General features: G+C 46.5%; 1 protein-coding gene across 1 annotated transcript; it reads right to left on the bottom strand.

Moving 5' to 3' along the window:
- Nucleotides 1-947: 947 nt before the first annotated feature.
- On the bottom strand, nt 948-24502 carry LOC144129452 (uncharacterized). The gene is made up of 3 exons (XM_077663634.1): nt 24131-24502; nt 1538-1690; nt 948-1466 (listed from the first exon to the last, which is right to left on the bottom strand). Exons 1-3 carry the CDS (start codon nt 24500-24502, stop codon nt 948-950), a joined length of 1044 nt encoding a protein of 347 aa, XP_077519760.1.
- Between the last annotated feature and the right edge of the window lie 971 nt (nt 24503-25473).

Here is a 25473-nt window from a genome sequence, read left to right on the forward strand (position 1 = left end):
AATCCGCAACCTGTAGGATGGGGGCCTCTGAGAGCAGTTGTTTCAGGCTGTTAAAGGCTTGTTCTTCGTTATCCCCCCACCTAACGCTGTTTGGTGCGAGTTTTATGGTCAGGTTTGTCAGAGGTGCGGCAACAGTTGCGTAACTCGGGATGAATTCACGATAGTATCCTGCTAGGCCCAAAAAGGCTCGTACTTGGCGTTTGGTTATCGGTCGTGGGGCTTGGCGGATCGTGTCCAGTGTTGATTCCATCGGGCCAAGGGTCCCCTTTCCAATCGTGTGACCGAGCAAACACAGTTGATCGGCGCCGAGTTCGCATTTCTTCGGGTGTATGGTCATCCCGGCTTCCCGGATTCGCGTTAGAACCTGCTCCAGTGCCTTGACATGGTCCTCCCACGACTCGGTCGCTACGAGCAGGTCGTCGTAGTAATGATAGACGTTGTCTATCTCGTCTAGGAGCTTCCTCATCAGTTTAGCAAAGACGGCTGGGGCGGTCTTGATGCCGAAAGGCATGTTCCTGAATTGGTAAAGGCCACTGGGAGCCGAAAACGCCGTCTTTTCCATTGAGCGATCGTCCAGGGGGACCTGCCAATAGCCCTTCGCGAGGTCCATCTTAGAGAAGAACTTTTTGCCTCCCACCTCCGCGATGAGGCAGTCGGCGCGCGGGATCGGTTCGGCGTCGGCGACCAGTACCTCATTTAATCTCTTGAAATCTACGCAAAAGCGATTCGAACCGTCGGGCTTCTTTATCAGGACTGTTGGGGCATTATACGGTGAGCGTGACTTCTCGATCACGCCCATCCGCAGCATCGCGGCAACCTCCCTCTCAACTTCCTGACGCACTGCGAAGGGAAGCGGGTACTGCCTGACCTGGATGGGCTTGTTGGTGGTAGTGGTCAAGTTGCACACGGCCCACGTGGCGTATCCGGGCCGATCGGAAAACAGCTCCTTATGTCGAAGAAATGAGGGACCGCAGCTCCTGTGCCTGTGGTGGGGTCAGTTTCTCGGACGCCGCGACATCGCAGTGGTCGGCTTGTTCCCCGAGAGGCCACACCAGCGCCCCATCGTCTATATTGGAGGCTACTCCCGCAACCACCGGCACGTGAGAGTCGGTTTCAGGGACCCGGCTGAAGTATTTCTTCAGCATATTGACATGGAATGTTTTTGGGTTGCCCTCAACATCTACCACGTAGTCGACTTCTCCCCTTTTCCCTTTAACCACATAGGGGCCCTTCCATTTCGTCGTGAGCTTATTGTGCTCGGTGGGGAGCAGTAAGAGCACCTGGCCTCCAACCTTTAATGCCCTCGATTTAGACCCGCGGTCGTAATACCGCTTGTATCGCTCACCTGCCTCTTCTAGAGCCTCATGTGCCATCTGACAGGTCGTTTCGAGCCTCTCTCGCAGGTCAATCCCATACTGGTAGGCCATCTTGGTCTCCTCTTCCAGTTTGTCCCCCGTCCGCAATTCCTTCAGTATAGTGAGGGGGTTCGCACGTTCCGCCCGTACAAAAGCTCGAACGGGGAGAACCCAGTGCTCGCCTGGGAGACCTCCCTGTAGGCGAACAAAAGCGGCTCGATAAACCGATCCCACTCCTTGGGCTGTTCTGTGCACATGCGGCGGAGCATCTTCTTGAGCGTCCCGTTGAGCCTTTCCACGAGGCCGTTAGCCATCGGGTGGTAGGGCGAGGTGGTCTGCACACGAAGAGACAGCAGACGGCCCACTTCTGCCATGAGTTCCGAGGTGAAATTCGACCCTCGGTCGCTCAACATCTCCTCCGGAACACCCACTCGGGCGAAAATTTGTAAGAGAGCCTCGGCCACCCGCTCGGTCTCGATGCTGGGCAGGGCGACGGCCTCTGGGAACCGGGTCGCATAGTCGACTAGCGTCATGATGTAGCGATTCCCCTTCCGAGTTGTGGGCTTGAGGGGCCCAATAATATCGATAGCCACCCGGCGAAACGGCGTGTCAACCAGACGCATTTTCTCAAGGGGCACCTTTTTGACTGATCCCCGTGGGGCTGGCTGTCTTCTGGCAGCTGTCGCACGACGCCACAAACCGACTAGCGTCACCATGCACGCCGGGCCCGAAGGAATCCGCCAGAATGCGGTCACAAGTCTTTTTGTGCCCCAAATGACCTGCCATCAGTCCGCAGTGCGCGAGGCGGAGAACCTTGTTTCGATGCTGAAAGGGGACAACCAGCTGTAAAGTACCCGAGCCTGACTCTGGTAGGAACTGGCGATAGAGCATGCCATCTCTTAGCAGAAAGGTGTACGAGCCCCCTCCCTTGCACCGGACCTTTCCCTCTTCTCTCTGCATCTGAAAACAACGCCGGAGGGTCTCGTCCGCTTGTTGGTCTCGGCTAATCTGCGTCGGGATGACTTCTGCCATCGCGGTTGGTACTCGTAACTTGCGGAACGTCTCCGACGATTGCTGCCTGGACTGTTGACGGGTGGTCACGGCCGCCGCGGGTGCGGGCTCGTCCGGGGTACTTGGCTGTCCCTGTACGGGATCCGATGCACCCGCTTCGGCCCCTTCGATACTCAGGGCTATTCCCCTCCAAGTCGCGACAGGCTCGGACGGATGCCTGGCGCCGTCGATATTCCCGAGAATTAGGTCGAACAGTGGCGATTCCATACATCCGGCCAGCACCTCTCCCCTATAGTAAGGTGTGTCAACTTGAATTCGCGCCTCGGGTAGCGTTTTGACCGAGCGGTACACCAGGTAAACGGCTCGGTGTCGGCCAGTAAGTTGGGACTTTGTTACAAGGTCTCGGTTGACAATAACAATGTTACACCCCGTGTCTCTCAACACCTTTATCCTCTGCCCAGCAATGAGGCCTTCAACGACGGGAAGGACCCCGGACTCTTGGGCCCTGCCGAGGTTTACCACTGGCAGAAACTGGCCATCTTTCAGCTCTAGATAGCAGTTTTTAATGCAGGCCGACACGTCCTTTGCTCCAGGGCGTGCCCGGTTGCCCTGCTCAGGATTTCTCCGGCTCTCCTTGCAATGCGCCGCGACATGCCCCGGTCACGCGCAAATGTAGCAGCGTGGTGTGGATGATACTGCCGCGGGTAGCGGTTTTCCCTGGTGGCCCTTGCGGCCAGCGTCGGAGGACTTGTCTACGGGCCGGTCCTCACGTTTCAGTTCACGCCGGCCAAAGTATGTGGACCCCCTAGCAGTGACATAGTTGTCTGCCCTTTGTAGCAGCTCATTCTGATCACCCGCCGTTTTCTCCTTCAGGAAGGTAGCCATCGACGGCATGCAGTTCTCTAGAGGACTTGTCGGGCTAGTTGGTTGATCATAATGCAAAAAAGACGAACTGCGCAACAAGAACACGGACGAAAGGGAGGCAGACACACACTAACGCATGCGTTAGTGTGTGTCTGCCTCCCTTTCGTCCGTGTTCTTGTTGCGCAGTTCGTCTTTTTTGCATTAAGTTCTCTAGAAACTGCTCCTCAAACGGAGGCTCTAGATACCCTCGTAGGTCTGCTCGCACGAAGAGAGCTGTACCCACCGCTCCCAGTAATTCTCTAATCGGGAGAAGAACTGGGACGGGGTTTCGTGCTCGTGGGGGGCTTCTGTCCGGAACTTCTGTCGAAATCCCTCCTCCGTCAAGCGGAAACGAAGCAGAACAGCTCGCTTGACCTTGTCATGGTCTACCGCATCCGCTCCCGGCATGCGGCCAAAAACGCTCAACGCCTCTCCCGCAAGGCACGTGCTAAGGGCAGTAGCCCATTGGTCTCGCGGCCACTTCTGCGCCTCTGCGACTCGTTTGAACCGTATCAAGTAGGCGTCCAAGTCGTCCGTTTTATCGTTAAACGGCGCCATTAGCTTATGTGGACTGACGACCGTGAAACGCGATGTAGGTTCCCTTTGAACCGAAGTGGAATCTGAACCAGCGCTCCCGCCACCCTCGCCTCTCGCGTGGAAAATTTGTAGTTCAGCGTTCAGTTCGAGCATTCAACGAGCGGAGCGCGCCTTGTCCCTTTCTTCCTTCTCGAGCAGCCGCTGCTCTTCTTTCATGCGCTCGCGCTGTTTCGCGCGCTCATCTCTGAGGAATTCCTGGAGGGCGACCCCCTCGAAGCCTAGCTGCTTCCCGAGAGCAATTATTTTTTCTAACTCTGCCATTGCACCAACGGTTCTTTGTTCTCAGTTCTGACAGTACGTGAGACATTACTTGAACGCTATTCCTCGCGGTCACAGCCAATCGTGGTCAGCAAGTCCTGTCGCAGACGCCAGTTTGTCAAGATATCGTGGGCGGCTGTGGTGTTGGTTGGCGCCGAAGTTACAATTAATCGGGCCAGCCTGCCCACCACTGCACTCTCCGTAAGTTCGGAGGAGGAGGAGTGACAAACTTCTCCACCCCGCGTGCGAAAGATTGCGATTCGACTGCTGACCGGCGAAAGGGGCCACGCCTGATTAGTCGTTGACCGGAGGCATGAGGCGTAGGCAAGTTCCGTAGCGAATTAATTTAATTAGGCAAACAACAACCAAGTATTACAATATGCCCGACAAGGTAGCGCCGTACACTGACGAGACGCAAATAACACAAGCACCAATTGAACACGTTAACAAAACAACACAAAGAAACATCAGGGCGATTGCTACACAAAAATGTTACGAGACGGAAATACAGTACAAAGGATTACAACGAGAAACACAGAAAGCAAAAATACAAAAATAAAAGAGTTGAAGTGAGCGGTGAGAAACGATGGCTTAGCTGCGAAGTGGCAAGGTCCGGTCGCAGGGAGCGTCGGGCTGCGCTTGCTCGTCGCGGGGCTGATGGGGGCTTGCGGATACGGGCGAACTTCGGCCTCGCGTCGTCGGGACCACCGTCGCCGCGCTCTACGCGTCAGATCTCCGCCTAGGCTCCTTGCCGACCACTTCCCTGGCTGACCTCACTCACGACCGCACGCACCGAAATCTCCAGACCAACTGCCAGCGCGCGGCGTTCCCATCGCCCCCTTCGCATGGCAAAGAATGGAAAAAAAAAACACAGGGAAAAAAAGACTTCATTAGCCACGCACAGAGGAATGCAGCTCCCAAGAAGAAAAAAAAGAACACATGAAGGAATGTCGAAAGAATTCGGCACAATGCCTTAATCCCACGAGGAGTCATTGGGGGCCGCGAACGGTGCCGGGGCATTCAATCCGCTTCTGCTGTTCCCAACACGTGCAAGCGCTTGCCACCTGTATGGCAACAATGCTAGGAGGGGGGGGGCGGGGGGAGTAGTTTTGAGTGACTCCTCCAGCGCTATGGTAAGAATGCCGTTCCCCCGTGAGGGAGGGGGAAAAAGTCGTCGACGCCGCTCCGCGACATGTTTCTGGGAAACAAAGTTCAAAGCTGGACAGGGCAGGCATGAACTTTGTGACAAACCCAAAGTTTCGAAGCCGACTCGGCTCCTTCATCAGGGGTGACTGAGGGCAGTAGCTAGTGTCTTTAAGTATGGAAGGGAGGAGGGGTCAAAGGAACGAAAGCTGTGATGCGAAAGGCGTGGGGGAGGGGGAGGAAAGGGGGTTAAGGCTGTTAGTTGCGTTAATTGTCACACTGTGGGGAGGCGGTCAATGGCGACTTTTTTGGGGGGAGGGGGGAGGAGGGCAGGTTTCCTTTTGTGCGGTGGATGTTGTTCGGGGTGGTTTGGATGTGCTAGGATTCCAGAAGCAGCCTTTTGTGGTAATTTGTTTCGATTTCGAGGATGCGGGTTTCTTCGAAGTTAATTCTATGGTCTGAGACCTCGGAATGTTCGGCTACAGGATTGCGCTCTCTTGCGAAGTTGCGGACGTCGTTTTTATGTTGCCGAATTCTTTCTTTGAGATTTTTGGCTTCGCCGATGTAGCTTGCGTCGCAGTCGGCGCAAGGAATTTTGTAGATATATAATGCCTTGGGCTCTTTCTCTCCGCGGACGGTCTTTGGGAACAGGTAGGCAAAGCGCAACAGTGTTTGTGGACTTGTGCGCAACCTGGAGACCCCAGGTGGAGGGTAAAACCGAATTTTACCAACCTACGGACACCTAGGCATATTGCCGGCCTACTGCCGGCCCAACCATCGAGCTAGGCCTATCTCGCCACCTCTCCGCCGAGAACTGAACGCCCAGGGACCCGACATGACGTAATACGGCGTGGAAGGCGGGAAAATTTCACCGTCGGAGCTCGCGGACGAAAAATGGGAAACCGCGTTCTTCGGTACCACGACCGACAACGAGGCCTGAAGAATAAAAGTCCCGGGTCGACCGACTACGAGCCTGCGCATCACTGCCAGCAGTGATTGCATTGAAATTCTTTTTTGTTGTGAATTAATTATTACCCACCATCCTAAGCTTTCTGTTCACAGAACATTTCCCACGTCGCAGATCTATCGGTAGTGAGGCATTAGGGTCACCTAACCGATCAAACTCTTAATTCTCAGGGATAGACTCATCGGCTCTTTCACCAGTGGGTGCATCACTATCTGATAGCATTTGCTTAAACTGTCTAGAACAGTTCCGACACAGATGGTAATGACCACTGACTGGACCTGTACCTGGTGGAAAAATATGAATATCAATCAGTTCAATATCTTGAACTGGATAATTTCTTTGGAACAGAATGCTCACGTGTATCTTAGCATAGTATGTGCAGACAACTCTATCGCCACTGCACTGCAAAGCGATGGAACCTATTCGCCAGCTGCAAAAAGCTGAAAAAAGCACTACAGCCACGCATAACGGCTTCTCGGAAAACTTGTAGACAAAGCGGGGCCTGCAGTTCTCACCGCTATCTGTGTCAAGACTGGTTGTGTGCAAACGGCTTAGATGATGTTTGAGCATGAAGTTCACGTCTGCAATGCGGAGATTTGAGTGTGCAGTCTATGATTGAAAAATGCATAGACACAGCACGTTCACCCTCTGCAGGCAAATTTTGTTAGTTTCATATGCTACAGTAGTTGCAACATGAAGTTTGCTCAAATAGTGGCTGTGTGCGCTAATTTATCACACATATCGTGAAATAGACCAACACTGCACTCACAAACATAAATAGCGCTCGCCAGAGTTGGCCGGTTATGAGCAGTTGTCGCACGCATGCAGTTGTAATTCCGACAGGGCCTGGACATTTCCGCGCAAACTTGTTCACCTTTTGTTGTATATTTTTGTAAATGTGAATAGTGTATAAACTCCCCCTCTCCTTCCTCTCTCTCTTCCCTTCTGTACTCCTTGCTAACATATTCCTGCACATCTAATTTCCACTGCTGCTTGGGTGCTCAGCATATCAGGCAGCAATTACCGTGGCTGACATCTTTTCCTGCCTTTTTGTATTTTTTAATAATAAACCACTGCTCCTGCTAGGTGGTACGGGGGTATCAGCGATGCCATAGTATGCAATGGCGCATGTTTCATTTATTATCCCAATTAAAAACTGCTTTCTATTCCGACTGTAGGCTATGTAGCGTGTACAACTTTATTTGCGAGCATAAAAATACATAAAAAGCAACAGACTAACCATGGGCGTATACACTTTGCATGCTTAGGCAAGTGGAACGAGTCCTTTCTGTCTAGTCTCCTTCGTGTCTGAATCACTTTATCTGGTTGTGATAAATTGATCCGTATTTCCTGCTTTCAAGTTGATGCTGCACTAACTTAAGCAGCTCTGAAAGCAGCAAGCGCTCCTTAAAAACGGCAAAATGTTACCTCAGCAGATGTCCAGGAGACAGAGGGCCGTACATCACACGGTCTACACCATGACCACCGCGGAAGCCAGGACACTTCTTAATAAGGCCTGATATGGTCGCAAACATTGCCGCTATTCTTACATGCAATTAAAAGTGTCTCTGGCAAAGTAACAGCTGTTACAAAATATGCTTTATTAGTAGACTAAGCTTGACAAGGAGGTGGAGCCCAAGTCTGCACCACGGTGTCTATAAGGTCATGGAGTATTGCCTAAAAATGTACAACAGCACTACTCAGTCTGACGATGCCACTGTTCTCCTGGCTGCAGCACTTTGCTGAGTGAAGCTCGTGCGCAGGCTATAAAGTACACCTCTAAAACGCTGAATTTTTTTGGTTTAACTGATTTTCACAAAATGAGTTTAGTATATTATTGTTGCTTCTATTTATGGTTTCAATTGAGGTGTGCAACCTCTAAATGCTCGGAAGAGCCATACAAGAGCTACCATGAAATGTGGAAGCATCTATCATAAAAAATCTTTCTGTATGCATTCATTTCACAGGCCTTGCATGGGACGGCTCTGCACAGCAGTACACTACATCATAGAAGTAACCAAAACCCACACTAAACAAGTTACATGCACGTACCATGACCAAGGGGTCTAATGCGGAAGGAATAAGAGCGTGTTCACAAGAGCATTACCAAGAGAAAGGATTCAAGAAATAACCACTTGGCGTGAGACCACCTAGACACCGGGAGCATGAGCTGCATCTGAAATGTGTGCTGGCGCTCTAACTTTCAGCATGCCGCAGGTGCCAAGAGAGAATGATAAACCACTCATAATCAAGAATGCTAGTGTCTGGGCAACTTGTTTTATGGCCTCTTTGAAACATTTCAGCATTGAAATTTTTTATTGCATTGTTTAGCTTCTCTACCATCCATGTAACCGAAAAAGCAAAACGATATCATGTCTATGCATGGATGCTGAATAATGTTAACAAGTCTTGAAATGAGGACATCGGGGCTGTGTGATCGCATAGACGTGAACTTTGCAGGCGATTTTTTACGCATGCTACAAAAATGACGTCTTGACTGACCTGAGCATAACTGGTGCTTGTGGCAGCGGTTCTTGCAAATGAAAAGCCTTGAAGCAGTTTTTTTTCTATTCCTCAAGCACATCTCTCTACATCCTTTTTTCAATGCACCCACAGTGTCCCAGTAGAACAGCTTGCAGTGTTCTAATTGGGCGCAAATGCCAAGCGGTCGGTTGGGTTGTATTAAGCATCCTCAACTACTGGCTACCCAAAAAAACTTGTCTTTTCGTAGCCGCTGTTCCAAACATGGTTACATTGTGCTCCTGGCAGATAGTACTAACTGTTGGCAATGACAATGTATCCACGACACTTGTATTGAATCTCAGCAAGCCACGTTTGCAACTCTTTCTTCGCCCTCTTTTATTCCTGCTTATTGTTCTCTCTGTCTACATCAAGTACTAATTCTGCGCATTCTGCAATTTCCACATCCAAAAACCCACACCAGAACGAATGAGAGGTGCAATTTTAGTGCTGAAAATAGAAAGCAGCAACAATTTTATGAACGCATTTTTCATAGTTTCACTTGTACAGTTTCACTTGTGCAGTTCAGTAAACATTAAGCCCAAGACATTTCCATATGAGGACATATGAAGGATGTTGCAATTCATTACTGGTTTCTGAGCAGTAAGATTTTAGTTATGTTATTCTCTTCAGTAACGTTGAAAAAAGGTATAAAATTATGAGCACACACAGAAAAATAGCTAACAAATAAAAAATGTCAGAATACGCATGTCCCAAAGCATCCTTGATTTGTACGTGTTATGCACCATCTTCATTATAGTTTTGAACGACAGCAAAAGCCACAGCAAAAGTGTAAACAGTGGACCCGAAAGCAATGCGGGGCCCTTCAGTCTCCATTTCACTGGTTATCTATGTGACTTTTATCAATATAAGAATATACTTTCAGTTTTCCTACAAATAAATATTACCTCTGCTGTCGTGTGCACAAAAAAGTTTCAACAGTAAAACAGTGCCAAAGTAGAATTTTAAGCGTTCACGCCACGGAAAAAACCGATGTGTGCCACACTTTCTCAATAAATAAGTATACATGAAGAACTTTTGCTGGAATTAGGAGCCTGTTATTCTGGTAGCAACACTTCTACTCCAACAGGACCACTGTGGGAATACAAATAATAATTGGTAAATAAATTGCCAGCTGTGATGAGGTCCAATAGAGTGCCTTTACAATCACGTGTGCAGCTTTCCCATGTGATTCCACTCCAGTGTACCCGTTTTCACTGCTACATTCAAACACTACCAAGTAATGCTCCTCCAGTAGACGTTATGTAATGTGTGTACATTAGGTTCTTTGAAATGAAATAATTAGCGGCGCGCTTAAAATTTTCTAAATATTTTTTCTGTTCATGTCATTACAAGTACCTTCCATAGTTTTAAAGTTCATATTACAAAAATAGAATTTTTCCATTGCGGCCTACTATATCTATTTGAAATATATATTATAAAAGTATACATTTGTTTAGGTTCGTTTTAATATTTTGCATATATTGTAATTTTTAGCTGGAACAATAAAATGAACTTGCACAAAACTGAAGTTTTTTCCTTGGCGATTGGCTCGAGAGTTAATGCTTCACGGCCAACAGTTCTCTATGAACAGAAGCAAAGCAGCAGAAACCTGGCTTCAGAATTAATTTGCTTTATGCATGGCAGTAGTAAAAGTGACATGCATTAAACGAAACTTGCATGCTATCACAACGGCTACAATCAGAAACGATTTTTACCATGACTGCTGAACACAAACATGGTTAACATGCAGGTACGATTCGATGTGCGCACCTTTCTTTCACATATGCAGTCACACACAGCCAGGCTATTTATTGGTTAACTCCTAACTCCTGCCCATGCATGTGTTCCATGTGCATTGGGTAGCGAGTCTAATATGCCGAGATTTTTGCATATCTCTTCAAAACATAAGAGCAGTGACCTGCTAGCTTGCGGTGTTGAACAGTGTAGCTTTCAAGCGATGTCTTCGTCTGTTCAAAGAGGCTGAGAGCTGAGTCTCTCCACGACATGCAGCCCGATCACGTTTTCAGGTCTGAAGTGATCAAATTGTGGTTTTAAAATGGCGCCGGTGTGCTGTGTGATGTCAGTGCATGTTAAAGATCCCCAGGTGGTCGAAATTATTTCTGAGCCTTTCACTACGGCACCTCTTCCTTTCCTCTTTCACTCCCTCCTTTATCCCTTCCCTTACGGAGCGGGGCGGTTCAGGTGTCCGCCGATATATGAGACAAATACTGCGCCATTTCCTTTCCCCAAAAACCATTTATTATTATTATTATTATTATTATTATTATTATTATTATTATTATTATTATTATTATTATTATTATTATTATTATTATTATTATTATTATTACTGATACCTTGCCTTGCACTTTCACAGGTAGTACGGCAGTACAGGAAAAGCGGGACCGACATGGATTCAACCTGTGACATGACCCTCAACTGACACCGCAAGACGCCCAAAGGGACGAGCAACCAGCTGCTGCTGTTTCAAGAATTTCGACAAGACCATCATCTGGCTACACTGAGAGCCAGCCAGCGTTTCAAAATAAAAGGAACCGCCTTCCCGGACCCTTCTGCAGTCGGCGGCGATGCGCTGGGCACACCACTGATACCTTGCACTTTCACAGGTAGTACGGCAGTACAGGAAAAGCGGGACCGACATGGATTCAACCTGTGACATGACCCTCAACTGACACCGCAAGACGCCCAAAGGAACGAGCAACCAGCTGCTGCTGTTTCAAGAATTTCGACCAGACCATCATCTGGCTACACTGAGAGCCAGCCAGCGTTTCAAGATAAAAGGAACCGCCTTCCCGGACCCTTCTGAAGTCGGCGGCGATGCGCTGGGCACACCACTGATACCTTGCACTTTCACAGGTAGTACGGCAGTACAGGAAAAGCGGGACCGACATGGATTCAACCTGTGACATGACCCTCAACTGACACCGCAAGACGCCCAAAGGAACGAGCAACCAGCTGCTGCTGTTTCAAGAATTTCGACCAGACCATCATCTGGCTACACTGAGAGCCAGCCAGCGTTTCAAGATAAAAGGAACCGCCTTCCCGGACCCTTCTGCAGTCGGCGGCGATGCGCTGGGCACACCACTGATACCTTGCACTTTCACAGGTAGTACGTCTCTTCATATTACTGTAATTTTTCAATCACATTTGGCCGCCGACTGCTCACCTTGCTGTTCTGTTATATGCTCTTATGATGGATAGCTGCATTGCTTGTCAAGTTGTATTACCAAGTGATGGGCGGATTATGAAGTGCTCAGATTGCCAACACTCATATCACTTAGGGCAGGGCTGCTCGGGAATAGCACCCAACACATTTAACACAATGGGCCCAGCCAAACGCGAAGCATGGGTCTGTAAAACATGCAGAACTTCCAGAAAGCGCTGTGGTTCTTCATCGCAGCTAGACGATGTCAACGTGAAAGATAGCACTCAAGCAATTTCAGCCTTGATAGAAGAGATAAGAGAAATAAAAAGAAATGTTGAATCGCTGCCAGCGCTAGTGGTGAAGGTAGATTCTTTGCTACTTCTGAAAACAGAAATCCTGAACCTGACTAAAACAGTGGGAGAGCTTGAAGAATCAGCTAATTTTTTTGTCAAAAGAATGCGACTCATTTCGAGTACAGTTAAAGGCGAGCCAGGAATCCGCATGTGCTCGGGACAAAGAAATGCAGGCATTGCGTGAGACTGTGAACAAGCAGAACGCGCAGCTACAGAGTTTGCTCAAAGAACAAAACGATGCAGAGCAATACAGCCGTAATGCTAACCTTGAGATATATGGTTTGCCAGTCACTCCAAATGAAAACCTGCTTGATAGGCTACAGAACGTGGCGGAAAAACTGCAGCTGGAAGACTTTTCCCGTGACGACATTGTCGCTGTACATCGCCTTCCGGCCAAGAAAGACAGCGTTCCGATCATCCTGGTGCGCTTCACTAACGTAGCAACCAGAAAAAGATGGTTTAACGCTCGAAGCAAACTCAAGGTCTTGGATGAATCAAAGGTGCTGGAAAAGATCTTTTTTAATGACAACCTAACAAAAATGAACCGTGAACTGTTCTGGAAGGCCAGGAAGGTAGGAAAAGAAAAGTACAAATTTGTGTGGGCAAGAGGAGTCAAAATCTTTGCTAGGAAAGAGAAGGCGCCTCTTATCCGAGTAGTCTGTGAAGCAGACCTAGATCTAATACAATGAACGGCGCTCCATCAGCTACGCTAAGTTTTCCTGACTTTGAATCATTTAAGCAAGACTTCGGTCCAAACTCTGCTACAGAATTTACTCTGATAAATGGTAATATACGTAGCTTGCGCAAAGTCTGGGACGAGTTTAGAACTATTGCAGAAGGTGCCATTGATTTTATAGATATTTTTGTGCTAACAAAAATTAATGTTCCAGATTCCTGCCTAGATTTGTTTAGCCTGAAGGGCTACCAACCAATGTTTGCGACTCGTTGTTCACGTAGAGGGGCTGGAATCGCTGTTTTCGCCCGGGACACGTTTAATATATCAAGAATGGATATATCATTTTCACATGCCGAATGCCTAGCTTTGGAACTATGCTCCAAGTTAACGTCTATTATGTTGCTGGCAATTTACCGGCCGCCATCAAACAGCATCAGCCGTTTTCTTCTAGAACTGGAAATAATCTTGCAGGCTAATAACACAATAGATCAACACTGCATAGCAGGTGATTTAAACATAGATACGCTATGTCACACTAAAACGGTTGTGGCAGATTATCTAGCTGTTCTTTCAACGTTTGGCATAGAAAATGTTATTAACGCACCGTCTCGCGAAGAACCGCTGGGTGGTAGATTGGTCCAGTCGTGTCTTGATCACATAGACGTACGTGCTCCTAACTGCGATCTGTCGTCAGCTGTCATTAATCAACGTTTAGCCGATCATTACTTTAGTGTTTGTCGTTTCTTTGACCGTACTACTAATAAGAATCCAGGGCGCTCAACTTATGACACTGCAAAAAATAACGTGCACGTTGCTATAGTGGATCAGCGCAAATTAGATAATCTAATTGGAAACTTTGACTGGCAGGAATTATATAGGTCTAATCCCCCGGACTTAGTTTATTCTCAGTTCTGCCAGCAATTAAACAAGTTAGAACAGGCATGTAAGCGGATCATCCGCAAAAAACAAAGACGTAATCATGTCTGGTTTAATGATACTATTATGCAGGCAATTTCACATAGGGATTGGTTATGGAAACGTCGTAAACGCTCCCCTAAAAATATTGAACTACAAATCGAATATAGGACCGCAAGAAATAAGGTTGTTGCGCTTATTCGTTCCGCTAAACGTCAGTATTACCGTGAACAGTTTAAGCGAGCAGCCAGAAACCCCGCCAAAACATGGTCACTGATTAATCATATCAGAGGCGTTAACAGAAATGAGTCTTCTTTTCAAGAAATATTTGCATGCAATCTTCAGGAAACCGCAGAATTGTTCAACGAACACTTCGCACGTGTCTCGCTCAAAATCATCCTTGCCACAAAACAGCTGTTCCTTGACGCGTACCATATCGGCGTCCGCCTATTTACCGAAGATGTCGTCAGTAGACCTTGCGCGCATAATCTTCAATTTCAAACGGAATAAACCACCGGGCCTTGATGGTATTACTGTGGCCCTGCTTCAGAGAAATTTTGAAGTTCTGGAGAATATTCTTCTTTTTATCCTTAACGAATTTTAGAGACTGGTATGATACCAAGTACGCTAAAAACAGCGATTGTGAGGCCGGTATACAAGGGTGGCAAGAGAGAGAACCTTGAAAATTACCGACCAATTTCGATTTTGCCAATACTTTCACAAATTTTAGAAAAATTTATGCTAGAGTGCATGTCATCATTTTCGAAAAAATTTTCTGTTCTATCTGACCGGCAGTTCGGATTCATAGAAGGCCGTGGAACGATTTCACTGCTCGAAGAATTCTCGGACGAGTTATACGCGGCTTTTGAACACAATCTGTTTGCTTGCTGCCTGTTTCTAGATATTGCCAAGGCTTTCGACACAGTAAATCACGAAATATTGTTGCGAAAATTGTACCTGTACGGATTTAGAGGTCCATTTCATGAATTGTTGAAAAGTTACTTACAAGATCGCTCACAAGTCGTAGCCCTCGATAACAACACAGTCATTAGCAGCCGTTAGATACTGAAAGCGGGCGTTCCCCAGGGATCTATTTTATCGCCATTACTTTTCAATCTATTTATAAATGACTTCGCATCAACAGTGTCTAATGCCTTGGTCTTTCAATTCGCCGATGACACAGTTTTACTTTCAAAGCACATTTCCTACAAACATGCTGTTGCTTTACTACAAGAAAACATCTGTAATGCGATGAACTGGTTTTCTCTGAATGGCCTTTTGATAAACCAGCAAAAAACGAAATTAGTCTGCTTTAGAAACCCCTTGAAGACAACTGTACTGAATGAATCCATTTTTTTACACTGCCACAATGATAAAGACTGTCATTGTTCTCCAGTTGAAAGTGTCCATTGCATAAAATATCTGGGTGTTTACTTTGATGCTGACCTCACGTGGAACAGTCACTTGGCACACATTTGTACCAAATTGCGTAGCACTGCCTGGTTACTGTTTACTGTTAAATCTTTCATACCATTATCGGTAAAAAAGACAATCATGCACGCTCTAGCATACAGTGTTCTGAGATACGGCATCACACTGTTCGCGCACTGCTCTCAAAAGTGGCATGACCGTGTAGACACGCTCTTAAAAAGTATGTTGAAAAGTACCGCCTATGCACATTCCTTTCCACCTTCAGATAACTTATTTAATATCCTTGGTCTTCCTTTGAGCGCTTATATAAACAAACCGTTGTTCTCCGACACTTCTGGAATCCTGCGTTCAAGACAAAATCAGTTGTGGCCAGAACGCTACGTAAAGGCCAACGCTTTAAGATCCATAGATACGCGACCAGATACGGCAAAGCAAGACGCTGTGTATACGTCCCTACATTATTCAATAGCCTTCCTGATGATGTGTTATCCGCTACTTCTAAGGCAACTATTAAACGCATGATTAAAACTCTGTGAAAAGCGTTTGTGCCAGAAAACAAATGACACTTGAGATTTGTAGTTTTTTTATTTTTTTTTATTTTTCTCTTCATAATATGTATTCAGTGTGTGTACTTTATTATGTGACTTGTATTGCCATCACTTTTCGCTCGCCGATGTTGCCGGGCCTAGTCCTGCAAGCCTCCTTTTGGCTTTGACAGGCCCGATTCTGTATGTATTTCAATATGCTGTGGCAATAAATTATTATTATTATTATTATTATTATTATTATTATTATTATTATTATTATTATTATTATTATTATTATTATTATTATTATTATTATTATTATTATTATTATTATAAATTAGCTTTGGATCGGGACACACAGACTGTACAACAGCTTGCGTTTTGCCATGCCATGATACTTAGCTAGAATCTGTGAGCTGCCAAGAGGTGCCCAAGGTAGCTGACCAAACACTGGAGTGTGTGCAGTACATTACAAACAGTGGCATGTTACTCGCTCTTCAACCCAGTATGGAAAGCGCACACGTCAATACTATGTACCTGCCTCATTCAATAGTTTTCCACCTAGTGTATTTCGCATGAATACTAAATAGACCCTGAAAAAAATTTTGCAGTCTGTCTCTGCGTTGCTTCCTACCCTTTATTTCATCTGATGTCATTGTCTTAGTTTCAAATTACTGTCATCCCTCTTGATGGCGTAACAGTTGTGTCTATATTTGTCTCTCTGTGTTGCTGAGTTTTTTTTTTTTGCCAAATTCATTAAGTCTTTATTTTCCTTTGTTTTACCAATGCTCACTTTCTGCCAGGCACTGCCACTCATGCCGTTTGAGGCTTTAGTAGGCATGATTTATACTGTATAAAAACTGACATGAAAGTGGCGCCCACCCGAAATCAACTCACAAGACTAGCCAATCATAGCAGGATTTGCGAAGGAAGTTTTTTTAGCATGGTTTCAGCGAACAAGCTGCCAATGCTCGCTTCATCTGAGCTATAGCTCGGTGAAATAGTTAAGCGAAAACTTGGTAGGCATAATGGAACAAGGAAGGTCATTTAGGCTATTTATTATTAACTATTATGGTTGCAGCAGAGTAAACTCATTTCTTGCCAATTTTTGCAACACTCACAGCATCCCTTAGAAACGCAATATATTACCAGAAGATTTTTCATTTGTACTGTAGTCATACTTCTTGCTGCCTTAAAAACGGGGAGTTGGTTTAATTACACTTGTTCAATGCCGTGAGGCGAATGAACGACAAGGTGACGAGTGGCAGGCGATTCTGTCGCGGGGCACATCACCAAAGAACATTAGTTCATGCAATTACTGATTAAGAGTTTGGCAAGTGTGTCTGGTATACTGCAACCCCTCCAGCGCAGCAAGCAATAATTAGAATGCTTTCAAGAGTTTGCCAGCCACCTGGAAATTCGACTTGGAAGGATAGCTCCATTGCAGTATCTGTGGGTACACACCTCAATTCGCGGATGCTCTCTGAAAAACAAAGGTCGATTGACGCAGGAAAGTTCGGGCTCTGAAATAGCAAGGGGACTGTGTCACTGTCCGCTCGCCTTCACTTCTGTCAAAAAAGTTCGCAAATTCACGGTCACATGCAGGAGTTAACTTTTTCTACACGACTATTTGTTTCCCCACGCACAAATATTGTTGCAAGGCACCGCTATATTTGTCGCATCTTGTACAGTCGTCAGCCCACCTATATAAAGCGCTACAATGCCACCGTGTACCACAAAGAAAGTGAAAGTTTTGAACCTGTACTCGGTTGTCAATATTATGCTGGTGCTAGACCGAACGCGCACTGGCACGCTGTGCGTCCTGTCGACTGCAATTGTACCAGTTATAGAACAGCTGAGCCAATATTTCACTTTTATGGTTCCTCGGCAAACCGCTCCAGCGCCCGCCAGGCTTGCTGACTGCACTTGCCTCGCACACAGTTAAGACAAGCATGAATCGGTACTCACGTCTGGGTTCAAGATGCCCACACACGGCAGCCGTCAACTTGCAGTTAAGCAAGCGACGACTTGCCTCGGCGTCCATCGAGGCAAAACATCGCGGCAACACCTTTGTCACAAGCACGACAGGTGCCACGTCGCGCAGAAGCAGGACAAGGGCCTGTGATACGAAATGATGCATGAGAATTCCGTACTGAAATCGACAGCAACTGGAAGTGCTGAGCAATTACGTACTACCTTGACGTTAACGCATATCGCTTGCGGACCGGCCTTAGGCCTCGCAAGGTCATTCCCTCCTACGTAAAGGATAACAAAATCTGCGGGCTTGAGATTAAGGAGCTGCACAGCGCTTGCGAGGGGCACGGCGTCGTAGCCCCCGAAGCTAAACGTACAGGTCTCAACCGACGGGCATAAACGTAGGCGAGTTCTGGACAATCGCTTCAGTTGGCTGTTGCCGACAAGTACGCCTCGCATAGCCATTGCTAAACACTTAACCATGTGCTTGTGAGAGGGCAGAGTTCTATGCGTCAAAGCCAAGGCCTGCCATCATTCGGGTTGTTATTTAGCAGCATTGAGGGCTCATCACAGACCAGACCTTGGTCTGTTTGCGCTGAATGGCAACTGGCCTAAACTGAACATTGTGCATTGTTAGGGCATGGTAAAGTTTCGGCAGAGCTGGTGGTGAAGTTTTACGTCAATTTCAGGACGAACATCAGTGAATTTAGACGAGTGCCCCTCCTCCAGTGTGTATGCGGATGGCTCATGTTTGTGCAGTTCTATTCAGGCCCAAAAATATAAAGCAGCTTTCCCTGCTTAGCCAGTTGCCCGATTTTGGTATAGTTACTAATAGCAAATTCATGGTCCTTTGCCCCATATTGCTTCACAAGATTACTTCCGCTTCAGGCCCTGCTGCAAGTTCATTGAATCTGTTGAGGAGCACCGATATGGGAGGCCAGTTATGTTTTTTTTTTTAGACTGCTGACCGCGAAGCGGCCTAGCTGGTAAGATTTCTGTCACGTAGCATGCAGTGTACATAGTAGCATGCCCAAATAGTTGACGATGACGATGCACAGGTCACGTCATCTATTCGTGATCGGCTGGACATACTCTGCTAAGGCACTCTGCAAGTAAAGAGGTTTTGTTTTATACTGTGTTTTGGCCAGTATTTGCTTGCAGAGGTGAGAATCCATGAAAGTCCGCATTATATGCGGCAGTGTCAGACCAAGAAAAATGGCTTCACAACAGTTGCGTCTGAAGTGCTATCCCTTCCCCAAGAGGTTGGAGAGCGCACCGTGTTTTGCATCTCATGTTCATGTACTCTTATTGTCACTCCTGCTGCGGACAACAACTGGCGCTGCCAGCAAAGGTGTCTGCATTGCTACATATGATGCAGACTTTCAATTCTCATCAAATCAGGCAAGTACAGGTCTTGAATGTAGCATAAGACAAAAGTTGCCACCAAATGCCTTCTCCCTGCGAAATTTGAGCGTGAACAAAACAACGGTCTGGCCGAGAGAACTCTTCTTTGATTTTCTCTGAACAGTGTGATGCTTGATATTAGCTAAATCTACCTTCGGCCATCTGCTAGGTGTCACTGTGAAGTGGCACTCATAAGGAGCTTGATCTAAAGGCTCCATGATGCCTATGGCTATCCTTTCTCTGTCTCTTTTGGAAAAATGACAAGCTGCATACGACTTGCAACCAGGTGACTAGACTTGTTGCACGACTGACACAACGCATGTTGGTGCAAGTTCTTCTACATGCTCTTCCATTCGAGCCCAGTCTTGCAGCTGAATCCATGTTGACGTTCATGTGCAACTTATTAATTTTAGGAACAATAATTCGATCATCGCGGTAAAGCCTTCCAAACGATGGAGAGTTTTAATCACAGGCATATACTCTTGTGAAACACAATTTTTTGTTTCGGATTGATGCTCAGTGGAACTAAACTGGCGCCTTCACGGCTGGTAGTTCAGTGCCAAGCAGCAGCATGTTGCAGGAACCAATGAAGCATTGTTCTTGAGAGAGGGCTTGCAGTATATTTACAGAACCTAAAAGTCGCCCACGGCAGCTACTACTCTGCCAGAGTAAAGCTCACAGACATCAGAGCTCACATTTAGCAAGCCGCTGTCTCCTCTGCTATATGAGCTAGCGCCGAGTTCAGCTGTTTACTCGCTCATTGGTCCACTCTTATGTGCTAAGTCTAGAACTCCCAGTGACTGTTATCCCTCTCTTAACTAGGCTCTCAGTAATTTCCCATTTGAGACAGCATGCAATGAAATCTCTTCCAACGAAAACCTTTCATGTTGGGTGATGCCATGTGTTCCAGTGTTTGGGTCGGTTAATTAAGAAAGGCTTCATGGGAAATGGGGGAAGAAAAATATAAGGGAAGCAAACATGCATGCACTTGTGGTACAATGCTTCTGAGCAGGCTCTTCCCAATGCACAGTTGTTGTTTTGTGAAACTTAAACAATTTTACAAAAACAACTACTGACAGCTTATCAAATACGTCGATGTGTTTCTAAGTCTTCATGGGTAACAGGTGCATTATTTTAACGCAGCAGGAATGGCGTCAGCAACTATTTCCTTATTAGACATACTGCTACTCATGGATGAAGTGACAAACTTAGCATGGTTTTAATGCAAAACCATTACTACTCCAATTACAAGAGAAGCTGGCGTCGGGTGTGTGTATACTCACAAATACTACAGAAAATCCCAGCAATGGCAAGAAAAATACATGAAACATAGGGTGACGTCATCAAATGGCCATATGATGCACACACCAAGGCGAGCAACGCTTCAGACAATCCTATACCTGTCATTCTTCTACATATACTCGCCACTGGCAGACCTCCATGCGGCACCAGCTTCCTCGACATTTATAACAAAATTGTCATGCAACCATTCGTCACACAGGATGGTGTCATATGTGCGTGTGTGTGCAGCTTGTGTCATACTCCAAAGAAAAAAAGGGGGGAAAATGTCACCTGAAACAAACTCAGCCCCCAAAGCGCGAACAAACGTTTACATCTTGCGTCCACGACATGCTTTCGCATTCCCACACATAAGCAGTCCTAAGAGTCTCTGCCGAATTTTTGCAAATGCTCACCATTGTCTGGCCGATGAGCAATCTTGTGAAAATGTGCTTTTTTGCAACAGTGCTTTTGCCTAAGTGCATGAAATTAATTATAGAAATGTTAATTATGCAACTGAAAACAATAATAACACTGTGCATGTCATTCCACTCTATATATTATTGTTAAAGTGGGATATCTAAACTAGTGACGTGATGCCAAATTTCTGCAACTTCCGCAATAGGACCGGAGTTCCCGGGTTCGAACCCGACCGCGGCGGCTGCGTTATGGAGGAAAAACGCTAAGGCGCCCGTGTGCTGTGCGATGTCAGTGCACGTTAAAGATCCCCATGTGGTCGAAATTATTCTGAAGCCCTCCACTACGGCACCTATATTCTTCCTTTCTTTCACTCCCTCCTTTATCCCTTCCCTTACGGCGCGGTTCAGGTGTCCAAAGATATATGAGACAGATACTGCGCCATTTCCTTTCCCCAAAAACCAATTATTATTATTATTAATAGGACAGCGTCATAACCAGAGTTCTCACACTGAATTTGTTGCAAGTGTCCCTATTGGTGATTCTGTCATAGCAGTGTGTGGTTACTCCTAACCGAGGTCCTTGTAGTGTTGCTTCGGTGCCAACTGAGCCAAGAAAATGTGCCGGGTAGCCAGAGACTGCAAACCACATTTAATTTGCAACGGTCTCTTACATGTGCACAATTAGTGTAATGAAATAGCATGTTCTTCAACAATAAATTCTGCTTCTGCTCTAGTTTCATAAGGCAGATCGATAGGCTAACATGACTGTGCAATGGGAACAGACTTGCCATGTGCTTGTGATGTGTTATTCACCTTATGCCAAGCCATTGGTGTGCTGTAACCTGCAAGAGTTGCTTTGGAATTCATCTGCTTATCCTAAGGTCACATGTTCAGTTCCGCCCATGGTGGCCGCATTTTGATGGAAGTGAAAGGCAAAAATTGGTTTGTTAAGTGTTGTCAGTTCACATTAAAAACCCGACAGTCAGACTTCTTCCGCACTAGAACTGTTCCCCTCACTAGAATGCCCCTTACAGTTCGTGTTGCTTCAAGATGTTAAAACCCACAAATTATAGTTTATAAATGTGCCCGTTAGCCAACACTATCTTTCTATTTCCAAAGTGCAGTGCTGTAAGCTGTGCTTGCAGCACCTATTTAATGCTGATGTTCACCAACTTTGCCAGTTACCTCTGCCATTACAGCCCGCCCCCTCAAAACATTTTCACACAAACTTCCTGTCTGTTTCCATAGTGACCAATGCCCAATGTCCTCACAGTGTGATACAAGTAAAAAGCAGAATGTCATCTTTTCTTACTATATCCTGAGATTTGTCTTGATCAGCAGTACACAAGATTCGGTCATATAAAGCAAAAGTTTGGAAAACCTCTTTTCTCAAGTTATTTAAAATTTCTATTGCATTCCTTTCCTCTGACTGGTTCCTCTTGTATGGTCCCCAGTCTGTCTCAGTTTGATGTGCTCATTTCTCTAAAACACATCGCACCAATGCTTTCCTTTTCTGCACTAATCTTCTGCTGGGTACCATGGTACGTTGAGCACTGCAGCCTTTGTAGACACTAGCTCGTGATGGTGGGAGTACAACTTGTTGGGCTCTGCACGTGGTATGAGCAGGCAACAAAGTGGGGTTGAGTCTGCAACAATGAAGAGGTGCTGCAAGTTCAAGGTCCTAACAGACCAGTGCACAACGCCTCTATATACTTGACATGCAGCTCGGAATATTCTAATTTCCCACCCTGCATTCTCCACATGGCAACCTGTATAAGGTATGCACAATGGTTGTAAACATTTTTTGAATATGTCATGACCGTGTATAAAAAGCGATCATTCAACAAGGCTTATGCAATAATGACTGGGCTGCAATTTAAACATAGTGATCAAATATGAAATCAATGACAGGCAGACTAACCAAAATAACAGCAAATCTGAATGAGCAATCCTTTTAATAAGTGCTGCTATATGCATAATTTCCTTATGATTTATTTTGAAAAAAACATTGCTAAGGTACTATTAGAGAAAGCATTCAGCTGAGTGCCTAACACTGCTTCATCAAATGCAAAAAGGACGGAGTGCATCTATATTGGAGCTCATCATTATCAACCTAGCTGCACACCCCGCAGGAAAAAAGACTCCTCCTAGCAATCTAGAAATATCCCAGGCCTATGCAGGCTACATTCTCCTTGCCTAGCAATCCACTCCACTGCCAAAACAGACCATCGGTTATCTGCATTACATGTTCCATTCTCCCACACAATGCAGCATAGCTTCAGTTTCCTTCATATCAATTTTTAGCCCAACCAATCTGCTGAGGACTTAGGCCCACAATCGCACCCTGCAGTTTCACAGTGCACATCAGAGGTTATCTACCGGCTCCACTCAGCCGCGGGCCCCAATACAACACTCTGAATACCTCTTCTGATATGCAGTGAATAACAGCCACTTGTCACCTAACTTGTGGATTTTCGGAATTGAGAAGAGCCAAGGACAATGACGGCTAACTTACCTTTACTAGAGTGAACTAGTCACTCTACCTTTACGAAACGAGGCAGTCGGTTATTACCTTAGGGTGGGAGGGATGTGACGTTATTGATCACTGGAGGGCACCACCGCGTCAATCAATAAAAAGGCACGCATGACTGGGCTAGTCAGTGCGTGGTATGCCCTCGACTGGCGTGTTAATTGTCTTTCACTCGTGGCCGGGAAATGTTCCCGGCTCGGCTTGTCACACCATGCTTCAGTTACCTCTTGTCCTTCTTGCAATGTTGCTTAGTCCTTCGAATGGCAGTCGTGATAAAATATTATTCATTGCCTTCTTTCACGTTTCTTGTATGTCACATTTAGTGTTTTTGGTTGCAGCAGCTCTGCTGTCATCGGCAAAGTCGTTCTTGTGGGCGCCGGGCTGGCGTTTATTCCTTGTAGCGCGGTGTGTTTCGGAAGTCGAGGAACGCCAGTTGTGGTTCCGAATTGCTTTCTTCCACTTTCTTCAATAGGAGTTTTGCTGTTTTCACCGCTGGTTCGGCCATTCCGTTTGAGCGCGGATATCTCGGGCTTGAGGTTTTGTGGTCGAAATTCCAGCTCTTTGCCAACTTTTTGAATTCCTCGCTCGCAAACTGCGGTCCATTGTCGCTCACTATCAATCTTGGCATTCCGCATCTGGCGAAGTGGGCTTTCAGCCTGAGTATCAAATGGTTTGACGTGGTTGCCTTTAGTTGGCCCACTTCCCAATAGTTGCTGAAGTAATCAACTGTCACCAGAAAGTTATTTCCTTTGTGCTCGAAGATGTCGCCTCCGACTCGTTCCCCCGGGTACTTCGGTTCCGGGTGAGGCACGAGAGTTTCTCTCTGCAGGGAAGGCGAATGCTTTTGGCACACTTCACATCTTGTAGTGTAGTCTTTAAGTTCTGCGTTCATCCTTGGCCAGAAAACACACTTGCGGGCGCGGCGAAGACAGCTCTCAATTGCCATGTGTGCTGCGTGAAGCTTCTCTTTGATTTCCCGACGTAGAGACATTGGGACGAGTAGTCGTAATCCCTTGTAGATGAAGTCATCTTCAACTGTGAGTTCATCTCTGAATGGGTAGTAAACCTGCATGTCTCGCGGCGCTTGGCGCTTTGCTTGCAGCCATCCTAACACGATGATTGCTTTTAGCGTTTGCAGGGAGTCATCTCTCTTCGTAGCATCGCGAATTTTCTCCAAAGTTTCCTTGCGCACTGGCAGGTACTTCACTACGTTGACGCTTTCGAGTTGACCTTCACTGTCTTGACTGGGAAGGAATTCCCTTGACATGTGTCGGCTAGCAGTAGTTCTTTCCATGGTCGGTGTTCAATGGTGATGTTGTACCTTTGCGTTTGGAGTATCATTCCTTGCAGCCGTCTTGGGACTTGAGCTAGTCTCTTCTTCATGATAGACTGAAGAGGTTTGTGGTCACTGATGATCGTTGTAGCTGTTCCAAATGTGTACTGATGAAATTTGTGCAGTTAAAAGACAATCGCTAGCATTTCCTTTTCTATTTGTGCGTAGCGCATTTCTGTCGGCGTTACTGCTCTGCTGGCGAATGACACAGGTTTTCCGTCCTGAAGGAGAGCCGCTCCCAGTCCGAGATCTCTGGCATCGCGCTGTATCTCGACTGGCTTTCGCGTATCGAAGTATGCGAGAATAGGAGCTCTTGTCACTGCCTCTTTAGCACTTCAGAATGCTTGTTCTTGCTCTTCTCCCCAATGCCATGATGCGTCTTTGACTGTGAGCTTTCTGAGTGGTACCAGCACTCGTGAGATTCTTGGAAGGAATCCGGGGAGATAGTTAATCATTCCGCAAAATCGCTGCAGGCCTTGCACATTAGTTGGTTGAGGCATTTCTTGAATTGCCCTTATCTTATCAGGATCGACTTTCCGCCCCTCCTTGGTCAGTACGTGTCCCAGGAAAACGGTTGTGGCTGTGCGTAGTCGTGTCTTCTCCTTATTGAGACGTATTCCTGTCTGTCGGCATCGCTGAAGAACGTTTTCGAGCTTTCTGTCGTGATCTTTACGCGCGTCCTTTTCAGTTTCACCTACTCCGTAGACAAG

The sequence above is a fragment of the Amblyomma americanum genome, chromosome 4, assembly GCF_052857255.1.
Source record: "Amblyomma americanum isolate KBUSLIRL-KWMA chromosome 4, ASM5285725v1, whole genome shotgun sequence".
Lineage (NCBI taxonomy): Eukaryota > Metazoa > Arthropoda > Arachnida > Ixodida > Ixodidae > Amblyomma > Amblyomma americanum.

Excerpts from the sequence above, each read along its gene's own strand:
- LOC144129452 (XM_077663634.1), bottom strand. The coding sequence starts at position 24,502 with ATGCAGGTTTACTACCCATTCAGAGATGAACTCACAGTTGAAGATGAC. Across the intron at positions 1,691-24,130 it reads ACTTCAGCAACTATTGGGAA|ACCACCTCGCCCTACCACCC; the intron begins GTGGGCCAACTA and ends CTTCGTGTGCAG. Across the intron at positions 1,467-1,537 it reads CCTACAGGGAGGTCTCCCAG|GAATTGCGGACGGGGGACAA; the intron begins GCGAGCACTGGG and ends ACTATACTGAAG.